General features: G+C 55.0%; 1 protein-coding gene across 4 annotated transcripts in view; it reads left to right on the forward strand.

Moving 5' to 3' along the window:
• Window positions 1-20,704, forward strand: part of RBM19 (RNA binding motif protein 19) — a 147,220-nt gene that overhangs the window by 18,050 nt on the left and 108,466 nt on the right. For all 4 annotated transcript variants that reach the window (XM_087424165.1, XM_087424167.1, XM_014787086.2 and 1 more), the window contains exons 11-18: window positions 758-888; window positions 1,713-1,834; window positions 2,285-2,381; window positions 4,008-4,118; window positions 6,229-6,429; window positions 7,770-7,899; window positions 15,974-16,149; window positions 18,969-19,029. In XM_087424165.1, coding sequence (XP_087280291.1) covers window positions 758-888; window positions 1,713-1,834; window positions 2,285-2,381; window positions 4,008-4,118; window positions 6,229-6,429; window positions 7,770-7,899; window positions 15,974-16,149; window positions 18,969-19,029 — 1,029 coding nt within the window. The remainder of the gene's footprint in view (window positions 1-757; window positions 889-1,712; window positions 1,835-2,284; window positions 2,382-4,007; window positions 4,119-6,228; window positions 6,430-7,769; window positions 7,900-15,973; window positions 16,150-18,968; window positions 19,030-20,704) is intronic.

The raw sequence follows: 20,704 nt of genomic DNA on the forward strand, positions 1-20,704 counted from the left end.
GCGTCTCCCCACTTCTCTTTGGAGGCCAGCTCTGGGTCATGGAGGATCAGAGCTTGGTTGAGTGCCTGTTGTGGGGACACGGAGGCCCCAAGTAGGACTCTGCCATCAGGCAAATTGCTGTAACCTCCCAGCCTGTGTCCACTGCTCTCTGGATCCTTCCACCCATGCCGGTGCCCTGGTTTACATAACGGGCTGGGCCGCACAGGAGAGGGGATCAACAATAGACTGCAAGTACCGATTTGGGAAGACAAAGACCGAGGGGGGCACACACCCTGGTGTTGAGAGCGGAAACCGATTCAGAAAGGGTGTCCTTTGAGTGTAGTAATCATCTCAGAGCAAATACTTAGATGGCACTAACGTTGTAGCAGGTATCAATGCAGTTACCCTCCAGCTGCCCTGTGAGCTAGGTCCTCTGTTAGGCCATTTTACAGATGAGAAGGCTGAGGCACGTGGGGGCTAGTGGCTCACCCAAGGCCACACAGGTAGTAGGTGGGGGAGGCAGGATCCAGTCCAGGCACCTCTGCTTTTTAGAATAGACACATAAAGGATTGTGAAAGGACACGCTTGACCTCTGAGGCGGTCTCACGGCAGCCCCTTGCCACGTCTTCCTTGGGCCGAGTGAGTGGCTGCAGCCGACCCAGAGTGGCAGCCTGATGCTCTCACCAGTTAAAACCCATCGCCTGACGAGTGCCCAGCACTTTTCTCCCCCAGCACTCGGGCCCAGCGTGCAGGACACTGACACCTCTCCTGTTCTCAGGTCCCCTGTCTGAGCTCCATTACCCCATCGATGGCCTGACCAAGAAACCCAAGGGCTTCGCCTTCGTCACCTTCATGTTCCCCGAGCACGCCGTGAAGGCCTACGCGGAGGTGGATGGGCAGGTGTTCCAGGTGACTGCACGTGGCTGGCGGGGGGCTGCTGGGCTCAGGGGATTGAGAGAGGCTGGGGGGGGAGGTGTGTGTGCATGCGTGTGCAAGTGTAGGCACGTGTACCCACATTTTGGGCCTAAGAAAACACACCCGAAGACACACCAACCACCTCCTCACACGAGCTCCTAGAGGGTGGTGCCCTGGGGCAGGGCCCTGGTCTGTTCTGTTCACTGATCTGTCATTAGCACCTAGCCCCTGGCACATAGTAGGCTCTCAGAAAGTGTTTGTGACGTAAATAAGTATGCTCTCCATCTCCAGAAGTACGTGGAAAAGGGGTAAGGAAGGAAGGAGTTCTGACACGGTCATATTAAATGGCCACAGTAGAATGTCAGAAACTCTTCTCTTTTTTCCCAGTGTCGCCACGTAACGTGCTTAGTGCACGTGCTCAAGCCCCAGGCTGCCTCGCCTCCCTTTCCCTTTTCCTCATGCGTTCGTTCATGATTTATTGATCTTGTGGTCACCACGCCAGGCCTGGCTCCTGCCCGCGTGGAGCTCGCATGCGGGGACTTCCGGGTGCAGGGAAAGATGGCCCGGCTTGGAGGGGGGTGCTGCAGGTGTCCCTTATGAACTGGTCCATTTCCCTGTGAGGCTGTGTCAGATGGCCCCATCACACTGTCAGGTCCCTGTTGTCACAGGGCCGTGTGGTCGTTCTGCCCGAGGCCCCATCTTCCCATCAGGGTTTCAGCCCTGGGTCCAGCCTGCTCGCGGGGTGGCCGACATCCTGTGGCAGGGTGTGGAAGCGCCTCCCCCTTCCTCTCTTACCCCCTTCCCCTGGCCCCCTCCAGGGCAGGATGCTCCACCTGTTACCATCTACCATCAAGAAGGAAGCCAGCGAGGAGGCCAACGCCCTGGGATCGTTGTCTTACAAGAAGAAGAAGGAGTCTAAAGACAAAGCCAGCAGCTCCAGGTCCTTACCCGCTCCCAGCCTCGGGGCCCCGACCCCGGCACTGCTGCCCTCGCCCTGCCCTCTCCCAGCCCCTGGGTGCCCTGGCTCCTTGCGATGGGTTCAGCCTCTCGTCCATAACCTTGCTGAGCCTCAGTTTCCTCATCTGCTGAATGGGGAGAGTCACAGTGGTGCCTTACTTTTGTGGTGTTGTGAGGATTCAGTGAGTTCAAAGTGCTCAGACCCTGGCAGAGAGTAAGCGCTTGACAAGTGAGAGGGACTGTTGGTGTCTTCGTCACTCTCCTTGTCTTCAGGCTCCGGGTGCTGGGCCCACACTGGGTAACTGGGGGAAGGAGGAGGCTTAGGGGCTTAGAGAGGCAGGCCGACGGGCTCATTTCTTAGAGGTTTTGCACTGAAACAGTGTTCCACTCCTTCATCCGAGATCTGACCTCCCTGTTCTGCCTCTCCTTTCAGCTCTCACAACTGGAACACACTGTTCATGGGCCCCAACGCAGTGGCCGACGCCATCGCACAGAAGTACAGCGCCACCAAGAGCCAAGTGTTTGACCACGTGCGTGAGGGGCCCATCCGATGCATCCCGGCTCGGGGCCACACACAAGAGGAGAAGGGCAGGGCAGGGGCGTCGTGCTCAGGCATCTGTGAGCTTGGGCCTCGGAGGCTGACGTCATGGGCATCCTCTGGTGCCGCCCCTCTGGAAACAGCCCGTCCACCCTCCAGCCCCGGCTCCTCGTGGGCTTGTATAGGGCAGGCCAGAGAGTGTGGCTGATGATGAGGTCTTCAGGCCGCCTCCTGGAGCGCTTGGCTGTGGGCTACTTCTTACCACAGCCCCAGGGGCTGGGTGCCCCTACCAACCTCACTTTCCAGAGGACCAAACCGAGGCCCAGGCACGCAAAGTAACATGCCCAGGGTCACATACCTGGAGAGAGGAGGAGGTGGGATCATATCAGGTCTGCCTGACTCGGGCGCCCTCGCTCTGAGCTGCAGCGCACACCTCTCCAAGGGTTGTCCCCCCACTTCCTCAGCCTGGCCGGCCCGGGTCTTTGAGACTAAGAGAGGGGAGTAGTTGGTCTCTGTCCCTCCTCCTCTCCCGGGTCTAACCTTATTCCTCCTGATTTTTCCAGGTCCACCTCTCTGGCTCCTCCAGATCACATTCTGTCCTTTAAACCCGTATGTCTTCAGTTAGACCACGGCTAGGTGCATCTTAGGCGAAACTGGTTTTTCAGCCAATCAGCAAAGGATATCCAGGGATTTGGCCCATAAACTCGTCAACCCTCTCTCGTTTACTCCTTCTGCCTGACGCTCCAGGTCAGCGCTATCCATTAGAAATAAAATGTGAGCTCTGGATGTAATTGTAAACGTCCTAGTGGCCACATTTTAAAAGGCAAAAAGAAACAGGCACAATTAAATTTAATCTGTTTTATTTAATTTAGTATAGCCAAGATATTATCATTCCAACATATATGCAGTGTAAAAAATGACAAGATATTTTGCGTTCCTTTTTCTCATTAAGTGTTCAGAATCCAGTGTGTGTTTTACCCTCACACACTTCTCAGTTCGGATGTGCCACGTTTCAAGGGCTCGTGGCCATATATGGGGCAGCAGAGCTCTAGACCTCAGCCAGTTGGGAGGGCTGCAGCCAGCTCAGATCCCACAGCACTCTCTCAGCACCGGGAGTGCCACAGAGCACTAAAGAGAAACGGTCCTGCTCTTCTGATGCCTCCTAGTGGAGGAAGACACTAAGAAGTCAACAAAGTGCAGCATGTTGGGGTGATGGCTACGGAGAACAGTTAAGCTGAGTAGGGGTCTAGGGTGTGAGAGGAGGGGCTGGTCAGCGGAGTGACATTGGAGGAGAAGTTGAATGGGATGAGGAGTGTGGGCTGAGAGCCGTGCAGGCAGGCAGGCTTGCTCCTAGGGTGGGGGTGAGCCTGGAGTGTGGGAGGAGCAGCAAAGAGACCCGAACAACTGCAGTGGAGGGAGGGAGAGGCTGGAGAGGCGGGCGTGGGGTCCTTGATTTACTGTGAGAGACGCAGAGGCCGGAGCCGTCGAGTCAGTGGGTAGGCGAGGGGCATTGGCTGGCCCATCTCCATCCGACCCTCCTTCTCGGGCTGTTGGGAGGTGGGAGGGCTGTCACCTGCCCGACAGCCGACAGGGCCTCTTCCTCTCCTTGCTCCCACAGGAGACCAAGGGCAGCGTGGCCGTGCGCGTGGCCCTGGGGGAGACCCAGCTCGTCCAAGAAGTGCGACGCTTCCTCATCGACAACGGAGTCAGTCTGGATTCCTTCAGCCAGGTGGGTACTCACTCCCAGGCTTAGCGAGCCGACCGGGTGCTCAGCCACCAGCCGTGGAGAGCTGGGAGTGGAGCTCCAGATCAGTGAGATGCTGATGGGTTTGAGGATCTGGCCTTTCAAGGATGATTATCATTAACTTTTAAATTGTCCCTAAAGAAAGTAAGAAGCATCATATGGGCTCAGACAAGGGGCCCATCTGACCCTGATGGTGTCTCTGGGGGGCCGTATACAAGAGGGCCACCTTGAAACCCACGGTTTCTCCACACAGATCAGAGGGGCGCCAAACATCCTGTTCCCCTCCTAGGAGCGCCTGTATAGGGCTTTAGACCCTTCTGGAACCCCGTAGGAGAGAGTTCAGCGCCTCTGTGTGCTTGTTCTCCACCAGGAAGGGACTCTTAGGTTTCGAATGATTAAGTTTAGAGGGGACCGTGAGGCCACCTGGCATCCTCCCCTTCGTGTTACACACTGGGAAACTGAGGCCCACAGAGGGCAGAGGTGGCTTAGAGGTCAAACAGTGAGTCTGTGGCAGGAGCCTGGACTAAGTCTCAGGGCTTCTGACCCCAAACAGCTCTTTCCTCAGCCTGACCAGGCCTCAGTGTTACCTTAACCTGATGGGCGGGAGGGAGGGCTGGGAGGGTGGGGGGGAGGTAAGCAAGTAGATGGAAGGGTGGGTGGATGGGCGGATGGAAAGTGGGGTGGATGGGTGGATGGATGATGGATGGATGGATAAATTAAATACATGTACGCATAGGTAACATTTATTAGGACTTACCGAAGCACTCTTTATAAGTTCATGTGTTTTATTACCTCATCTAGCTCTCATAATAACCCTGGGGAAGCAGCACTTGTGTGCTCCCATTGTACAGAGGGACCACGGTCACAGAGGTGGAGTCACTGGCTCTGGTCACACAGCTGGTCACTGGTGGAGCTGGGTTTGCACGCGAGCCCCAGAGTCCGTGCCCCTAACCATTACACCCCGCAGCCTGGGTTGCGCCTAACAAGCCCACTGGTCCCCGGCCCTCCCCACCTGCAGACGGCTTCCACCCCCTCATCTCAATTGCTTGTCACAACAACCCCGCGAGGCCGACAGAATGGGTGTTAGCATTAGCCCATTTTGCGGATGAGAAAGCAAGGCTCACGGGGAAAGCAGTTGACTCAAGGTTTCGGGTTAGATTAGTAGCTGAGCTGAGCTCGTACCCAGATACTCCATGTGCCTGGAGTTTTTCCGTGATATTTTTTTTGGCTCTTTTATACCCTTCCAACATTGTTTTTTAATAAAATACTTGCTGATGTTTACAGAGTGCTTATACTATATGCACTTTGCTCGTATTAAGCCATTTGATGAAATCCTTTCCTGGAGTGACCCTGTGAAACAGGTGCTGTGTCCTTGTGTGAGGGGAGGGGCTGAGGCACAGTTAGGTACGTTGCTCAGGGTCCTATATCGAGCATCTTAGTTTGGGTTCTTCCAAGAGCAGACTTTGAGACAAAGACTCAAGTGCAAGTGGTTTACTGGGCAGGGCCGAAAACACTGGTGAGAAAGGCCAAGAGGGGAAAGGAGACAGTACAGGGCGCGCTTATTACGCACCGCTGGTGTAGCGGCGGGCTGGAGCTTTATCGGGGGGACACTGCGGAACTCCTGTCTCAGAACTGTCCCGCCCGGAGGACAAGGGCTGCACCGAGTCCTCAGAGCCAGGGCTGCTCCCAGGGGTGTGAGCTCCTCGGCACTTCCCGCCTGGCACGTGCAGTTCCCGAGAAGGGCGCTCGGCACGGAGATGCAGATCCTGCCATTGGCATTCGGGGCGGGAATGCTCTGGAAGGTCCAGCGAGGGCTGTGGTTGGGCACTGTCAAAATCCACTGTGGCTCAGGAGTGGAGGGGCCGGGATTTGACGCGGGGTCAAGCTTTGGAGCCCTCACCCTCATCCACTCCGTGGGCTGCCTCTCACCCACGGAGCGCCGTGCCCGAGAGGGTGGGTCTCCTGGGCCCGCTTCCTAGGTGCCCACTAACTGTTCCCAAGGGGCGCCTGGTCTGGAGTCGACCACACATCAGTGCTGTGTCAGGGGCCCGGGACCTGCCCTCCTGTGGGCCCACGTGTGTTCATCTCCCTGCAGGCCGCAGCGGAGCGAAGCAAGACCGTGATCCTGGTGAAGAACCTCCCGGCGGGCACCCTGGCGGCCGAGCTGCAGGAGACCTTCGGCCGATTCGGCAGCCTGGGCCGCGTGCTGCTGCCCGAGGGCGGCATCACCGCCATCGTGGAGTTCCTGGAACCGCTGGAGGCCCGCCAGGCCTTCAGACATCTGGCCTATTCCAAGGTAAGGGCCCCGAGACCTGCTTCAGGGGGAGGAGCGGGGGTTCAGTGTCCAGTCTCAGCAGAGACCCCGCACGTGGGGGCTCAGCTGAAGACTTCTTGTCTCTCTCCTGGTTGTAAATGTCATCCCGCCCCTGAGGACTCCACAGCATGGGAGCAGGTGAGGGGGATGCGCTAACCACCCTCCGGAAAGCCCGCCTCGGCTCCTCGCCCAACTCTGGCTTTCCCCGACTTTCTATTCCCACGTGATTTGAACTGTCATTCTTGGTTCTTTTGTTATCTTGGACCTGTGGTAAGTTAAAAGTCAATTCTGTGGGTAGGCTGTCTCCTATGCCTTAGTAAAAAGAAAAAAAAAAAAAAATATATATATATATATATATATATATATGTATACACACACACACACACACGTGTTAATATTATTAGTATATTAGTTTCTTGTGGGTGCTGTAACAAGTTACCACAAACTTAGTGGCTTAAAACAACAGAAATTTAATCCTTCATGGTTCTGGAGGTCGGAAGTCTGAAATCCAGGTGTCGGCAGGGCCGTGGTCCCTCTGAAGGCTCCAGGGGAGAGTCCTTCCTGCCTCTTCCAGCTTCTGGTGGCGCCAGGTGTCCCCTGGCTTGTGGCCGCATTACTCCAGTCTCTGCCTCCATCTCACGTGGCCTCTCCTTTCCTCCATCTCAAATCTCCCTCTGCCTTTCTCCGATAAAGACACTTGTCCTCGGATTTAGGGCCCACCCAAATAATCCAGGATGATCTCATCTCAAGATCCTTCACTTAATGACGTTAGCAAAGACCCGTTTTTTTAAACATGGTCACATTAGCAGATTCTGGGGGTTAGGACGTGGACACATCTTTTGGGGGGCCACCATTCAACCCACTAAAGGTAGCTTCTGTTTATCAGGCACTTTAACGCTCTGCAGACTATTTGTCAGTGTCTTGTTTATCGTTTTTTGGAAGAAAATTTATTTCTGCCAGCACACATGTGCACGTGCCCTGCCCATGAGTGTGTGTATGTGGTGGGAGAGAAGGCATGTTCTTCCTCCAGGAATGCTGCCTGTTGATGGTGGTTCTGCTCCGCCGTCCCTCCCGCTCCCCAGTCATGCTCTGGTGAGAGGAAACACGGGACACAAGTGTGTCCGGTGACAACACGTGGTCAGGCCTCTACCCGAGCTGCAGCAGGGCCCCCGTGGTGTTCTCAGGGATCAGGCAGCACAAAGTTCTAGGCTGTGCTCCTCCTCCCGGCTCCCCTTTCCCGGTGACTCACCCCTACACTCTGAGCCCCGGGCTCTTCCTCTGCGTGAGGGACTGAGGCCCTACCCCCTCCTCTGTCTCTGTAGTTTCACCACGTCCCCCTGTATCTGGAGTGGGCTCCAGTGGGCGTCTTCTCCAGCTCAGCCCCGCAGAAGAAAGAACCCCAAGACGCACCAGCGGATCCCGCGGAAAAGGACAGGATGGAGCCAGAGACGGGTAAGAGTGGAGTCTGAGGTCAGGGTGTCCTGAGACGGTGGGCGAGGGGAGGAAGGAGGGCGAGGGACAGCACTGATTGTTTATCAGGTATTCGGTTTAAAGTTCTTTATTCATCCTGGAGAACTGTGCATCTCACACTCTTGGATTTTATAGGCACGTAAAGTGTTCTTAAAAAAATAGAGCATAAACAATATGGGTGCAACATAAGGTAGTCGACTTTTTAGCTTGTCGATTAAAGGTTTTAAAAAAACTAGACTCTGTCAATGGGGATTCAGAACAGAGCAAGTGAAAACAACCTTCTCATTTCCTGCATCCACTGGGATGCCTTGCCGGTGGGGATGGCTGGTGACGATGTTTATTCTTCAGGGTCCTTGGAATTGTATGGCGCCCTCTGGTGTCCAGCACCTGCAAGGGCAGGAAGGGGAAGGGACAGTGGCCCCAGCCCGGAGCTAATGCTTCACACTTGGAGGGGAGGGGGTACCACTGGTACTTAGGGCAGCACGATTCTTCCCTATCGGGACTGTTTTGCAAATTGTAAGACATTCTGCATCCCTCGACCCCGCCCGCTGAATGTCAGGAGCGCCCCCAGTGGTTGTGACAACCGGAAACATCCCCCCATTCCCAGATGCCCTCTAGAGGGCGGTGTAGCCCCCAGTTGAGAACCACTCCTGGGGACCATGACCGCATCTTAGAATCAAAGATCTTCAGAGAAGTTCTGAAAAGGACCCTGGCAGTCCTTTACCCAGATATTAAGATGTTGCCCATCACTAATATCCCCCACTCCCACCCCACCATGGGGTTACCGGTTTATTAAAATAAGGATTAAAAAAGTAAGTCTCCCATGTATCATCTCCATTGTGCTCATAAAAGAATGGGTGTATTTTACAGGAAAAAGAAATGTGGGGGGAGCAGAATTCTCAGATTGAAGAACAATCCTTTAATCAAATAGACCTCACTGTCCGTAAACCTCCCCAGGCGTCTGCATGTCTCGTCTCATTGTGTGTGGGTAAAACCTTCCTCAGGACTGGGCCAGTCGGTACAAGGCATTTGGGAACCACTGGTCTGGAAGCCTTGTTCCAGGCAGGAAGGAGAATGCTTCCGTCTCTGCTCTTGGAGGCTCTGAAAGCATCCCGGTCCTTGGGGTGTGAACCTCTTAGAGCCCCTCACTAGCCCCTGGGGATGAGTTAGTTCGTCCACAGATTTGATTAGAGTCCCTTCCCAACCTGCTTTGCTTCCACCAAAGAGTTCTCTCTGTGTTGTCATGGATTGTTCCTAACTAGCCGTCACCCCAAAATCATCAGCTACCTTGGCCTTCACTTCACTTACTCAACTTGAACCTGACTCATATTTTGTGGCCAAAAGCAAGTCCTCCTTTAAAGCACAAAGCTGTGCGGAAGTGCGGGCCCTGGAATCGAGTCCGGCAGAGGCCTGTCCTGCCTGCTTCGGCAGGACCGCTGAGCATGGCGCCACCCCAGTGGACGGCTGCCGCGTGTCCTGGTGCTGCCCTCCCTTCCCTCTCTTCTGTTCTTCTGGAACTCTTGTCACAAGGTGTGTTTATTCTATTTACGCGTTCGTTTTACTTGTTTATATCCGTCTCCACCAGACGGCGAGCCGTGAGGGCAGAGCGGCCGTCTCACCCGCTGCTGGGTGCCTGGCGCCCCGGGAGGCCCCAGGCAGGAGTAGCTCGATGATGCTGTGATGAGGGGGTGAATGTCCTGTGCCTCTCTCTGTGCCCGTGAGGGGAGGCGTGGGCCACACTTTTCCTCGTGTCCCAGGCCTCTGCACACGGGAGGAGCTTGGCCATGTGGGAAGTTACCCCAGCATCAGAGCGGGAATGGGGATGGTGACATCGCAATCACAGTGACAGTCACGGCTCCCGTTGTGGGTACCTGTTTATACCCCCCCTCAACTTAGGCTTTACTTTGTTTCAAACGCTTTTCACTTCCCGGAACTGCACTGGGGCGGGTTCATTTCCTTGGTGTTTGTCTGTGAATTTCCCACTGGAATGTCGGTTCCACAAGGCGGGTACCTTGTCTGCGTGCTCCCCGCTGTACCCTGGCACCCGAGAGAGGACCCAGTGCCTGGTAGGAGAGCAGCAAGTGTGTGCTGAGTGAACCCCGGGGCACAGGCAGCATGTCCTCCCTGCTGGGCCCTGCGCGAAGCCCTTTAGTTCCTCAGAATGTGAGGCTTACAGCCCCCAGGGGATCACTGTCTTCCGTGTCCTCTCCCAGCCCTGTGACTGGGCAAGCCGTTGTCCTTCTCTGGGCTCAGCATCTGCGTCTGTAAAATGAGCGTGATCACTGGACCGACCTCTCAACACTTCAGTGAGAGTGTAGTGAGGTCACTACTCCGCCCCTGTTGTCAATACAGCAGCGTGAGCCGGAGTGGACGGCCTTTAGTTCATCTGTGAGCCCAGCCCTCAGCTGTCAGCCGTGGAGCTGGAGTGACAAGATGGGCGCCACACAGCCCTTCTTCCCCAGAACCTCTAGGCTGGTGGGGACAGCTGAGATGTCACACTAGGAAGAGAAGTGGCCCTGGGTACAGAAATGTTCTAGACCATGAGGGAGGCTTCACAGAGATAGTGTACCGGCTCTGAAGTTAGAGTCCCGCCCCACCTGCCCCTGGGGTTCCCTGGTTTCCGAGCCTGGCTCCAGGGTTGAGAGCATCCCAGACAGGCTGTCCCATAGGCCCTACCTCTCCTCTCGGTGTAGGTTTCCAGGGTCTGACCCTGACTCACAGAGGAGGCCCTGGGGCGGGAGCCAGGGCCCAGCTGATCGTGGACAAGGAAATTGTCCGTCTGAGCTGATTTCAAGCCTCACTGAGTCACACGCTGGTGGGTGGACGCCCCCAGAGCTGCTCTCCCAGCCTCTGTCTGCCCCTTCTGTTCCTTTTTTACACGTACCACATAGACAGTCCCTCCCTGTCCCCTGTGCTGTCCCTTTCCACCCGCTCCTCCCCCACGCCCGCCCTATCCACATTGTTCCTGAAGCTTCCCCGGACCCCATCCCCATTGCTCAGGGACTCAGCCAGCCCCCAGCCCTGGATTTAGAGGCTCCGAGGCAGGCGAGCAGGAGAGGAGTGGACAGAGGTTCCCCCCGCTTCCCTTCTCCAAAGCCTTCCATTCTCTGTACCAGTCTAGAGGGAGGGGGATGGTGTGTTTTATCTCCCCACAACCAAGACCCTCACCTCCAGATAAAGGGCTCCGAGTGGGGGGAAGTCCTGAAAAGCTGCTCACAACTGATAACAGTCTGTGCTGTCAGCCTTCCTCGCCGAGAGCTGGAAAGGGGAGGGAGCCTCGGCGAATTCTGCGGCCTGATTATAATAAAGCCCCATGTGACGCCGCGTGACTGGATTTTATTGTGCTAACTACAGATGGAGGCACATTCTTCCTGCCTCTCCCGGCCCCGCCAGCCCACCTTGCTTTAAATCCTTCCTCCCCACACACCCACCGGCCCTGCTCTCTTTCTTCTTCCCTCTTTTTCTAGTTCCTGGTGATTTTGTTGGCAAACATGTGTTTGAGTTTCACAATACCTCATTTTTTCTTTTTAGTCTTTTGTCTCCCTACTGGGGGCAGGAGCAGAAGTGCTTTTAAAAATGACCTTTGGCTTTGTCGCCATGGTTCTTGGCTGTCTCCGCGCCTCTCTGGACGCGGGCATGGGCCCCAGCAGGGCCAGGCCTGGCCACTCGGGGAACAGAAGCTTCTCCAGGGCATGTGGACAGCAGGGACCTGGTCTCCGGACTCAGGTGTGTTGCTGGCTGTGCTTCTCAGAGCAGGCAGCCCACCCTGCAGGCAGGGAGGCAGGAGAGCCGTGGGCTCCCTGTAGTCGCTGTCCTACCCTCATGGCTTTGGGCCTGCAGGGTTAGGGATTTATGATGTTTTCCCCTGGATTTCTCGTCAAGGCCTGGCTGGGCAGTGTGGGCACCCGTAGGTGATGTTAAGACTGATGAGACTATTATTGATGGCTACAGGCCCGGGCACTGTTCTAACGGGCTTCTGTGCATTAATTCTCATAATCGTCCTGCAAGTGGGCACTGTTACTGTCGTTCCCTTTCTAGATAGAAGGAAGGAAGCACACAGAGGTTGAGTGACTTATGCAAGGTCACACCTCTGGAGAGAGTGGGTGTGTGACCCAAAGCCACCAGCTCCCAGGTCTGTGCTCTTAGCCGTGACCCCACAGCTCCTCTCAGTCCCACTAAGTGCCATTTGCCGAGCGCTGACTGTGGTCCAGGCACATACCGAGAGCTGGACATAGCATTGTCCACATATGTTTTTGGAGCACGTGCCCTGGGCCCCGAGCTAGGGATGCAGTGGTGTCTGAGGCAGAAGTGGTCCTGTCCTCAAGGAGCCCCCCTTCTCGTTGGGGACACAGACAGAGAAGTGAACCGATACGGTGATTTCAGAACAACAAGGGCCTTGAAGAGAGCACCCAGCAGAATGTGGTGGCCGGGGCTGGGCCTCGTGTGGGGACCCCTGGAGCAGGAGTGGGCAGGAAGGGCTCTGCAGGGAGGACCTTTAAGCTGAGACCTGGCGAGAAGAAGCCAGGCCTGGGGAGACGGGAGATGAGGGGAGCGGGCGGGGGGACAGTGAGTGCACAGGCCCTGTGGTAGGGACGGGTGGCAGGCTTGGCGAGCAGAGCAGAGACCAGTGCAGCTGGAATGGAGGGAGAGGGGGCAAGTGGGAGAAGCTGGCAGGCCGGGGACGGGTGCTGAGGGCAGAGCGGAGAGGAGGCTCCTCAGTCATCCACACGAGAGGCCTTGGACCGGGGACCTGGCGTGTGGATGAACACATGTTTCCCAACCGCCCAGCAGAGTGCAGGTGTGCGTGCACACGTGTGTGTTGAACTGCGTCTTCTAGATGGGACGCTGCGGCGGGGTGGTTGAGCCCTTTGCCCAGGGCCCCACAGCTAGCCGGTGGCGTCGCCACCACTCTGACTGGGATCACTCTCGTCTCGAAGGCCGTGTGCTCCTCCCAGCTCTGCGCTGCCTCCTGACTCAGCCTCAGGCTCTGTGCGCATGTTTTCCAGGCCCCCTTTGTTCAGCAGAGCTCAAGACTGGGATGCCCTCGTTAGTTAGTCTTGTTGGTTCTTCCAGCGCCCTGGGCGGGGTTACAGGTGCATGGAGGTCATTGCTGCAGACACAAAGGTTTAGGGAAACAGCGGACAGCTCTGTGCTGCTGGGGAAGGCCAGGCCACATTTAAGGCATCTGTATTTCAAGCTAGGTGTTCGTCCTGGATGCTGGCAGTCAGGGCTGTTGGTTGACTTATTAGAAGGGGGAGGAGCCAGGTAAGCCAGGCCATCCACACACCCAGGTAGGTGATAGGTCCCGGCCTCCCTCTAAGTGGGCTGGGGCTGAGAGTAGCTCACCTGCCGGGAAGGATCCATCTGTTCCTGGGCTGCCAGCCCTGGCTGTCAGCTCAGCCCAGCTCTGTCACTAAACCCAAACAGCACACCTTCCTAGGCAGGGGCCTGTGCTCTTTAAACAAGCACTTTGAAGCAGACCAGCCACTGCTTGTGGGGCAGGGAGGCAGGACGGAGTGGACTCGGGCCATGCTCAGCCGCTGGGCTCCCCCGAGCTGTTGTCCTCGTGAGGTTTCACACCCCTGGAATGCCACGCTGGGAACAGGCCCTTGGGAGAGGCAGAGGGAAGGGTCTTCCATCTTTGTCCGTGGTCTGTGTGCAGGCCGGGTGTGGGGAGCAGACCACAGAGGCCCAGTGAGCTGGTTTATCTGTTGACCACTGTCGAGTACAGAAGCCACATGCCCTTGAGTTAGTGGCCAAGATGTAAACACCATGAGTTTTCCCATAAATAGCTGGATTTTCAGCTTCATGTGAAAGATCTGAACGTCTGACTGCACGGGGTTGACCTTCCCACGTGGCAGCAATTGGCCGGTGCCACGAAGGGACTCCCCCTTAACCTGGCCATGAGCCCCCCCAGTCACCATCATCCCCACCATTCTTTTCTCTATAAAAATATTTTTTTAGTCTTCCATGAGCCTCTTCCACCAACATGAAGATGCCTGAGACATCTTAGGGTTCGGATGCAGCAGCCTCCAGAATGTTCCCTGGGCCCCACCCTTGTGATGTGTCTCCTGTGGTCATTGGTGAGACAGCACACTGACAGCGTCTAGCCAGGTGCCTGGCACACAGTGGGATCTAATCAGCGTCCGTCCTTCCTCCTTTCATCCCCCAGATGCCCATGCAAGGAGAGCCAGCGGGGGAGTGTCATTCCAGCTGAAGGGCATGCTTTTCCTTTCCATTGAAGTTCTCCTTCAGAACCTCCTCTTAGCTACTTTGCATAGCATTGCTTCCCCATCATTAGTAATACTTGTTCCTCCTGCTTTGCTTTGAAAGTTGAGTTTTGAGTACAAATGGCAACACCATGGAGTCCCCTGTTGGGTAAATTGTGTTAGTTTCCTGGGTGGGGGAGGAGCCTTTATGTAGATGTCTTCTTTTTGTCCTGGAGGGAGAGTCTGGGTTCTGGGTTCACCTCCAAGGGAGCGTGAGGGGCGAAGGCTGCCTGATGTTAAAGAGACAGCATTATCACTGTGGCCGGTTCCATTAGAGCTTGAAAGTGTTGTTTCATGACAAAGCGCTTGAAGCTTAATTAGGACTTGCAAGCATTAGGCTTGCGGCAGAAAGGGCAGGGGAGACGGAGGGCCTTTGGTGCTTGGCCTGAGAGTGTGGGGGATGGATTTGAACCCCAAGAAGCCCCCTTGGGTCACGCAGAACTTTGAACTATTTGAGTGCAGGTGTGTGCGGGAGAGGAGGGTTGTCTCCATCAGCTCTGGGCCGGCACATGGAGCCGCCTCGCTGGGCCCGTGCCAGCCAGGCTGTGCAGGATTTAGATCTTTGGGGAGGGAGGGGCCCCCTGCTCAGAACCGTGAGGGCGAGGGGTGTGAGGGCACAGTCTGATGATGGCCTTGAGGACTTGCTGAGATGGCATTGAGTTCAAAAGCTTCTATGTGGAGGGGGAGTTTGTCCCCTGTTCCCAATCTTGTGACTTGGGGAAAAATGGGGGAGGTTGAACCAAACCAAACACATTTCCTGGCAGCAGAACTTCTCAAGAGGTTGTGATACTGTTACCAACCTTGTGAGGCTTCCATCACCCTTGGGTGAAATCTGCACTCATCACCACGGCTGACGGCTCCCCTAGTTCCCCGCAACACACACACTCACACACACTCACACACACCTGCTAACTTGTATCTGTACCTTTGCTCTTCCTTCTTCCCTGAAATGCTGTTCCTTCACAGTGGGAGTGGAACAGAGGGGTGGAGGTGGCAGGATGGAACAACCCTCTGTGATCCTGTTCTCCAGAACTAACTGGGAGCACGTTACGTGTTGCCATCCGGTTTTCCCTTCTTGTGTGTTTCTCAGAAACTGTACAGAATGTGATTGGGGTTACATTGTATATTGTCTTATATCCTAATTTTTCTCTTAATTTTTATATTATGAGCATCATTCCATGTTGTTAAACATTCTTCGGAAGCATCATTTTTACTGACTACGTATTATTCCAGCCTTTGGTGGCCCTGTAACTTTCCTTATCTCTTGTTTGTGAATATATAGCTTTTTTTCATTTGTTCACTATTATGCATAACTGAATTTAAGATGTCATGTATGGATAAAAATCACACTTCTGTGTATCTGTTCCATGAAAAGTGTTAAGTTGCCTTTTAGTTTGAGGGTTCACTAAGTGCTGTTTTTTGAGGGAAAAGAACATGTTACTTAGGTTTGTGGTTCAATAAAACAGTTCACCCACTAATTTATTTTGAGGTTCAGATTAGTGTGGAGTAGTCCACTTGAGGGCTCATGGTTTTTGGTCTGTGTCTCATATTCCTTTCTCTTTAAAACAGAGGCTGTGTCTGTGTCTGTCCCCCCGCCCTCCTTCTCCCCTTCCCCTCTCTCAAGAGTGGCTAAGACCCAAAATCTGGCACAAGCCAGGAATCAGTGTCCCTTCCTGCCGCTGCCTGCACAGGCAGAACCCCCTTGATCCAGCCGGTTCTGTATTTTAGACCCTGAGACTTGGGCAGACTAGACACCATTTAATGGATTTGTTTTTTGGGGGGCCCAGTGCCAGACAGCAAGACCCCAGAAGGTGTGAAGCCAACAGAGGGAGGAGCTGATGACTCTTCAGCCAAGGTGGGAGAAGAGGAGGAGGAAGAGGAGGAGGAGGAAGAGAGCCTTCCTGGGTGTACTCTGTTTATTAAAAATCTCAACTTCGACACCACTGAGGAGACGCTGAAGGCAGTAAGTGATTTCTCAGAACGGGAGGAGGGGGCGTGGGATGGGAACCCCGGTCTGCTGGTGGAGTCACGGTGTTATTCTGCCTGTAAATGTGACCGTGTTGCTAAGTAGTTTAACAGCCGCCCTCTTGACGTCTCTGCTGGGCTGTCCAATGGACAGCTCACCTGGACACTTGAGCCTGGGGGCTGGCAGGGGCACCCACATACACATGAGGGGACACGTCAGGGTGTCTCGGGAGGCGTATGTAATGAGAAGCTGTAGTCAGTGTTAGCATTGTATATTCAGAAAACAAAGCCCCCCACATTGTTCCTGTGATGTAAATTACCCAAAAACAAATGTCAGCACACACTCCCAGCCTGGTGTGACCCTGCGGGAGAGGCCTCCCTGCCTGGAGTCCCTGATGGGGGGAGGGTTTTGCATTCATGGGAAGGGAGCAGAGGGTAAAGGGATGGGAACTCCAAGTAGGGGTTTGGGAAATGCCACGTGAGTCCTGTACTGCGGGATTGCGGGGCTTCTAGAAGGAATCAGGCCAGAGGGCAGGAAATAGGGCCTCCGGCACCAAAGGACTGGGGTCTGTCAGCTCCCCACCCTGGCCTGAGAACTGCCTATGGGGAGCCTCTTCGTTTCTGAAAACTGGGCTTGGCACAGAGTAAACACTCGATGTTTTTTTTTCAATGAATGAATCAGTGATGGGCAGGCTGACAGCTGTGAGCTGGTTCTGGAAAGGAAGATGGCCATAAGGATTGAACTGATTGTTTCTAAAAACTCTTCTGAGTTCTGAAATTCCATAGACGGACTCCAGAGGGGAGCCGGTATCCCCTGGGTCCCAGAGGCAGGAGTGGTGGGCGGGTGGAGGAGGCCAGCCTGCGTCTGCAGGAAGGACTGGGGCCGGGGAGACGAGGTCAGAGCCTCCACTCTGAGACGGTCTGGCTGAGTCCCTGTGCTGTGACTGTCCACTTGCCATTTAGAAGAGCTGCCCCAGCAGCGGAGACACCCTGCCCCCCGCGGCAGCGTTCTAGCCAAGGCTCACGCTACTGACCAGTGGGAAACCCTCCCTTGCACTTTTCCTTGGCGACTTCCTGAGTCAGTTTTGGTTTGGTGTGGGCTTGCTTTTATAAACAGGCACACGCTCCTGGGCTCCAAAGGGTGAATAGCTTTGAAGAGGTCAAACCGGCTTGTAGTTTGTTGTTATTTCTGGAGTGCCCGCTCTCCTGGGCCTGGGATGGGAATGCCATGATCCAGAATCATTCTTTCCTGGAAGATGTGCCCAAGCTTCACCCTAAGAGCATCCTCAGAATGAAAGAATTTTGGAGCTAGAAGGTGCAGCCAAGATGATCTAGTCCAGTTCCTTCATATCACAGATGTGGAGACTGAGGTTCAGAGAGGTCAGTTCACTGACCTGAGGTCACACAGCCCATTAGAGGTGCTGGGGGAGCAGCGCCCCGCTCGCAGGGCTCCCGTCTTGGCGCCGTGTCTGATGTAGAGCCGTGCCGAGGGTCAGACTGCCTGGACTCGGGTCCCAGCCTCTCTCCTTGCTAATGGTGCGACCCTGGGCAAGTCCTTTATCTTCTCTGTGCCTCGGTTTCCCCATCTGTAAAATGGGGATGTTGATAGAATCTTCTCATGGAGCTGTTTTGAAGATCTGATTAAGACGAATGAGAGGATCCAGGGAAAGCGTTTGACACGTGGAATGAGAGAGGCAGCAGGGGCTCCGCCTGCAGTGTTTGTTTGAGGGTCAGGATTCTCCCCTCCTCTCTGCTCCCCTTCACTCAGTCAGTGCACAGTTACTGTACCCGCCTTTCCCTGGGCCCCATGTGTGGTGTTGAAGACCCAGCAGTGAACCAGAAGGACAGGAATTTGCCCTGGTCGGGTTCAAATTCTAGCAAGGGAGACAGGAAAAGGAAAGGGAAAAGTAGAGTAGAAAGTGATTCTTTTAATTTTTAAAAATTAATTGGCAGGAGCCAGCCCCACGGCCTAGTGGTTAAGTCCAGCACGCTCCACTTCGGCGGCCCGGGTTCAGTTCCCGGGCACAGACCTGCGCCGTTCATTGTGAGCCGTGCTGCGGCAGCAGCCCACATACAAAATAGAGGAGGATTGGCACAGATGTTACTTAGCTCAGGGCCAGTCTTCGTCTGCAAAAAAACAAAAAATTAATTGGCAGTAGGTGCAGGGGCGGTGAAATGTGTCAGGACTGGGGTCAGTAGACTCTGTGCTTCCAGACTTAGGCCCGGCTTCCCCATCGCCTGACCCTCGGAGACTCTGGACTGTCTGTGGCCCAGGCCTTTCCTGGATGCCTGGAGCCAGAACAGCCCCGCCGCCCTTGTGGGGAGCTCCGGGGGCGTGTACATGTTACTTCAAGTAGGCCGTGATGCAGTGCCTGGAAGTGTTTTTGGTGCCCTGAGATGGTGTTGTGGCAAATTTGGGGAGCCTAGTGTCTGCCCAGGGCCCCCACCTGCTTAGTGGTTTGCAGCCCGGGCCCTGGAGCCCGGATGCTGGGGTCCAAATCTGAGCTCCAGCGTTTCCCAGCTCTGTGACCCTGGGTCACAGATGGGCCTTCTCTAACCCTTCTGAGCCTTGGCTTTGTTGTCTGAAAAATGGGGGTAATAACAACACCTACCTCCTAAGGTCTCTGCAAGGACTGGATGAGTTTAGGCAGCGCAGGACTCGGGACGGGGCCCGGCCGCGGTCAGCACTGCCGGGTGGGCGCTCGGCTTTTCTTCTGGCCCCCCGGTGCCTCTGGTCATATATAGCCCCGTCTTTGAAGACGTGCCTGCAGGATTAGCCTGGAAATACTGACGATACGTGTTGACGTTCTTTTCCAGGTGTTTTCCAAAGTGGGAATGGTGAAGAGCTGCTCTATTTCCAAGAAGAAGAACAAAGCAGGTATTCCGTGTGAAATCTCAGGACACTGTAGCTTTGGGCAGGGGTGGTGGCGCTCCACGTGCTTGTTCTGAAGGTCCTCTTGTGTTCTGAAGCGTTGTCGCCCTCAGACTCTCGTTTGGCTTGTCTGGAATGGTCCTGTCAGTGTCCCTGGAGGCCCTGCCTTTTATTGGAAGCAGCCGTGCACGTCAGGTTCTTCTGAGTCCAGACCCGTTGCCTCCTGAGACTGTCAGAGATGTGCGGGCGGTGCACCTAGTGGGCTGGCAGCACTGACACTGTCCAGTGGCGGGAGCCTCTCCTCCTCCCAGCACCTCAGTGCTGTGTCAGTTTCCTAGAGAATAGCAGGAAATGACCAGCCTTGGCCTTTCCAGACTCTTCCCTTCCAGGAGAAATAACCCAGGCGTAGAACATCTGGAACATTCCACTGAGCCATTTACCACACACCTCCCTGGCCCGTGGGTGCCTTGGCCATGCAGACAGCACCCTCATCTCTCCATTTGGCCTCGGGTGTTGTCACGAGTCCCCTGACCTCTGCTTTGTCTCTTCTCCAGCCCTGGCCTGCTACAGATGATGGACAGGCCATAAGTCCTTGCTTTTTCTCAGCCACACGGTCCCCATCTCTCAGTTTGGCAGGATTTGTAGGGATGCCACATGAGTCAGCCCATAGCTGTGTCCTGAGAGACAGATGAGCTGGTGGGCACAGCACCCTGCAGTGAGGGACGTGGTCGAGGGGGCCCTGCTGGGGCAGGAGCCCAGCACAGGGGTCCCCACGTCAAACCGAGGCTTGGAGGGTGGGGAGGCAGAGCAGGCAGCTGGCGGGAATGGGGTGTGCGGAGGAATGGGGGTGCTGCAGCAGCTGAGCGCTGATTGGGAGTGTGTTGAGGAGGTAGGAGATGCACCTAGAAAGGTGGGCCACGCTAAATCACAGAGTGGCTTTTGTGCCATATGGAGGAGTGTGGGCTTTTTCCCACAGGTACTGGGGAGCCTCTGAAGGTTTTAAGCAGATACACGGCATAGAAGTTAGGGAGTTCCTTATATTCATTTGCTAGGGCTGCTGTAACAAAGCATCACACACTAGGTGGCTTCAACAATAGAAATTTATTATCCCCAAGTCTGGAAGGCAGAAGTCCAAGATCAAGGTGTTGGCAGGTTGGTTCCTTCTGAGGCTGTGAGGGAAGGATCTGTTCCAGGCCTCTCTCCTTGGCTTGTAGCTGACCGTCTTCATGTTCACCTGTGTTCTTCTTGTATGCGCCTGTCCTGTGTTCAAGTCTCTCCCCCACTTCTATAAGGACACCTGTCATATTGGATTAGGGCCCACCCTAATGACCTCATTTTAACTTGGTTACCTCTGTAAAGACCCTGTCTCCAAATAAGTTTGCATTCTGAGGTCCTGGGGGTTAGGACTTCAACATATAAATTTAGGAGGGGGGGACACAGTTCAAGCCGTAACATCCCTGTTCTACAGGAACTTCAGATCTAGTTGGGAAACAAGGAAAAGCAGCTAGGTACCAAGTTAATGGTGTGAAGGATCATTGCAGGGGCTTCAGGAAAGGAGGTGACCCCCAAAGTCCGGAGGATGGATCAGGCTGGCAGAGGTGTCACCACCCCCATCCCGGGCTGTCCCTGCAGGTCTTAGGGTCACCGTGCCTGTCTCTGCAATCAGACGCTCCGTGGAGCC

Source organism: Ceratotherium simum, chromosome 35, assembly GCF_057802395.1.
Source record: "Ceratotherium simum simum isolate JZ-2026a chromosome 35, ASM5780239v1, whole genome shotgun sequence".
Lineage (NCBI taxonomy): Eukaryota > Metazoa > Chordata > Mammalia > Perissodactyla > Rhinocerotidae > Ceratotherium > Ceratotherium simum.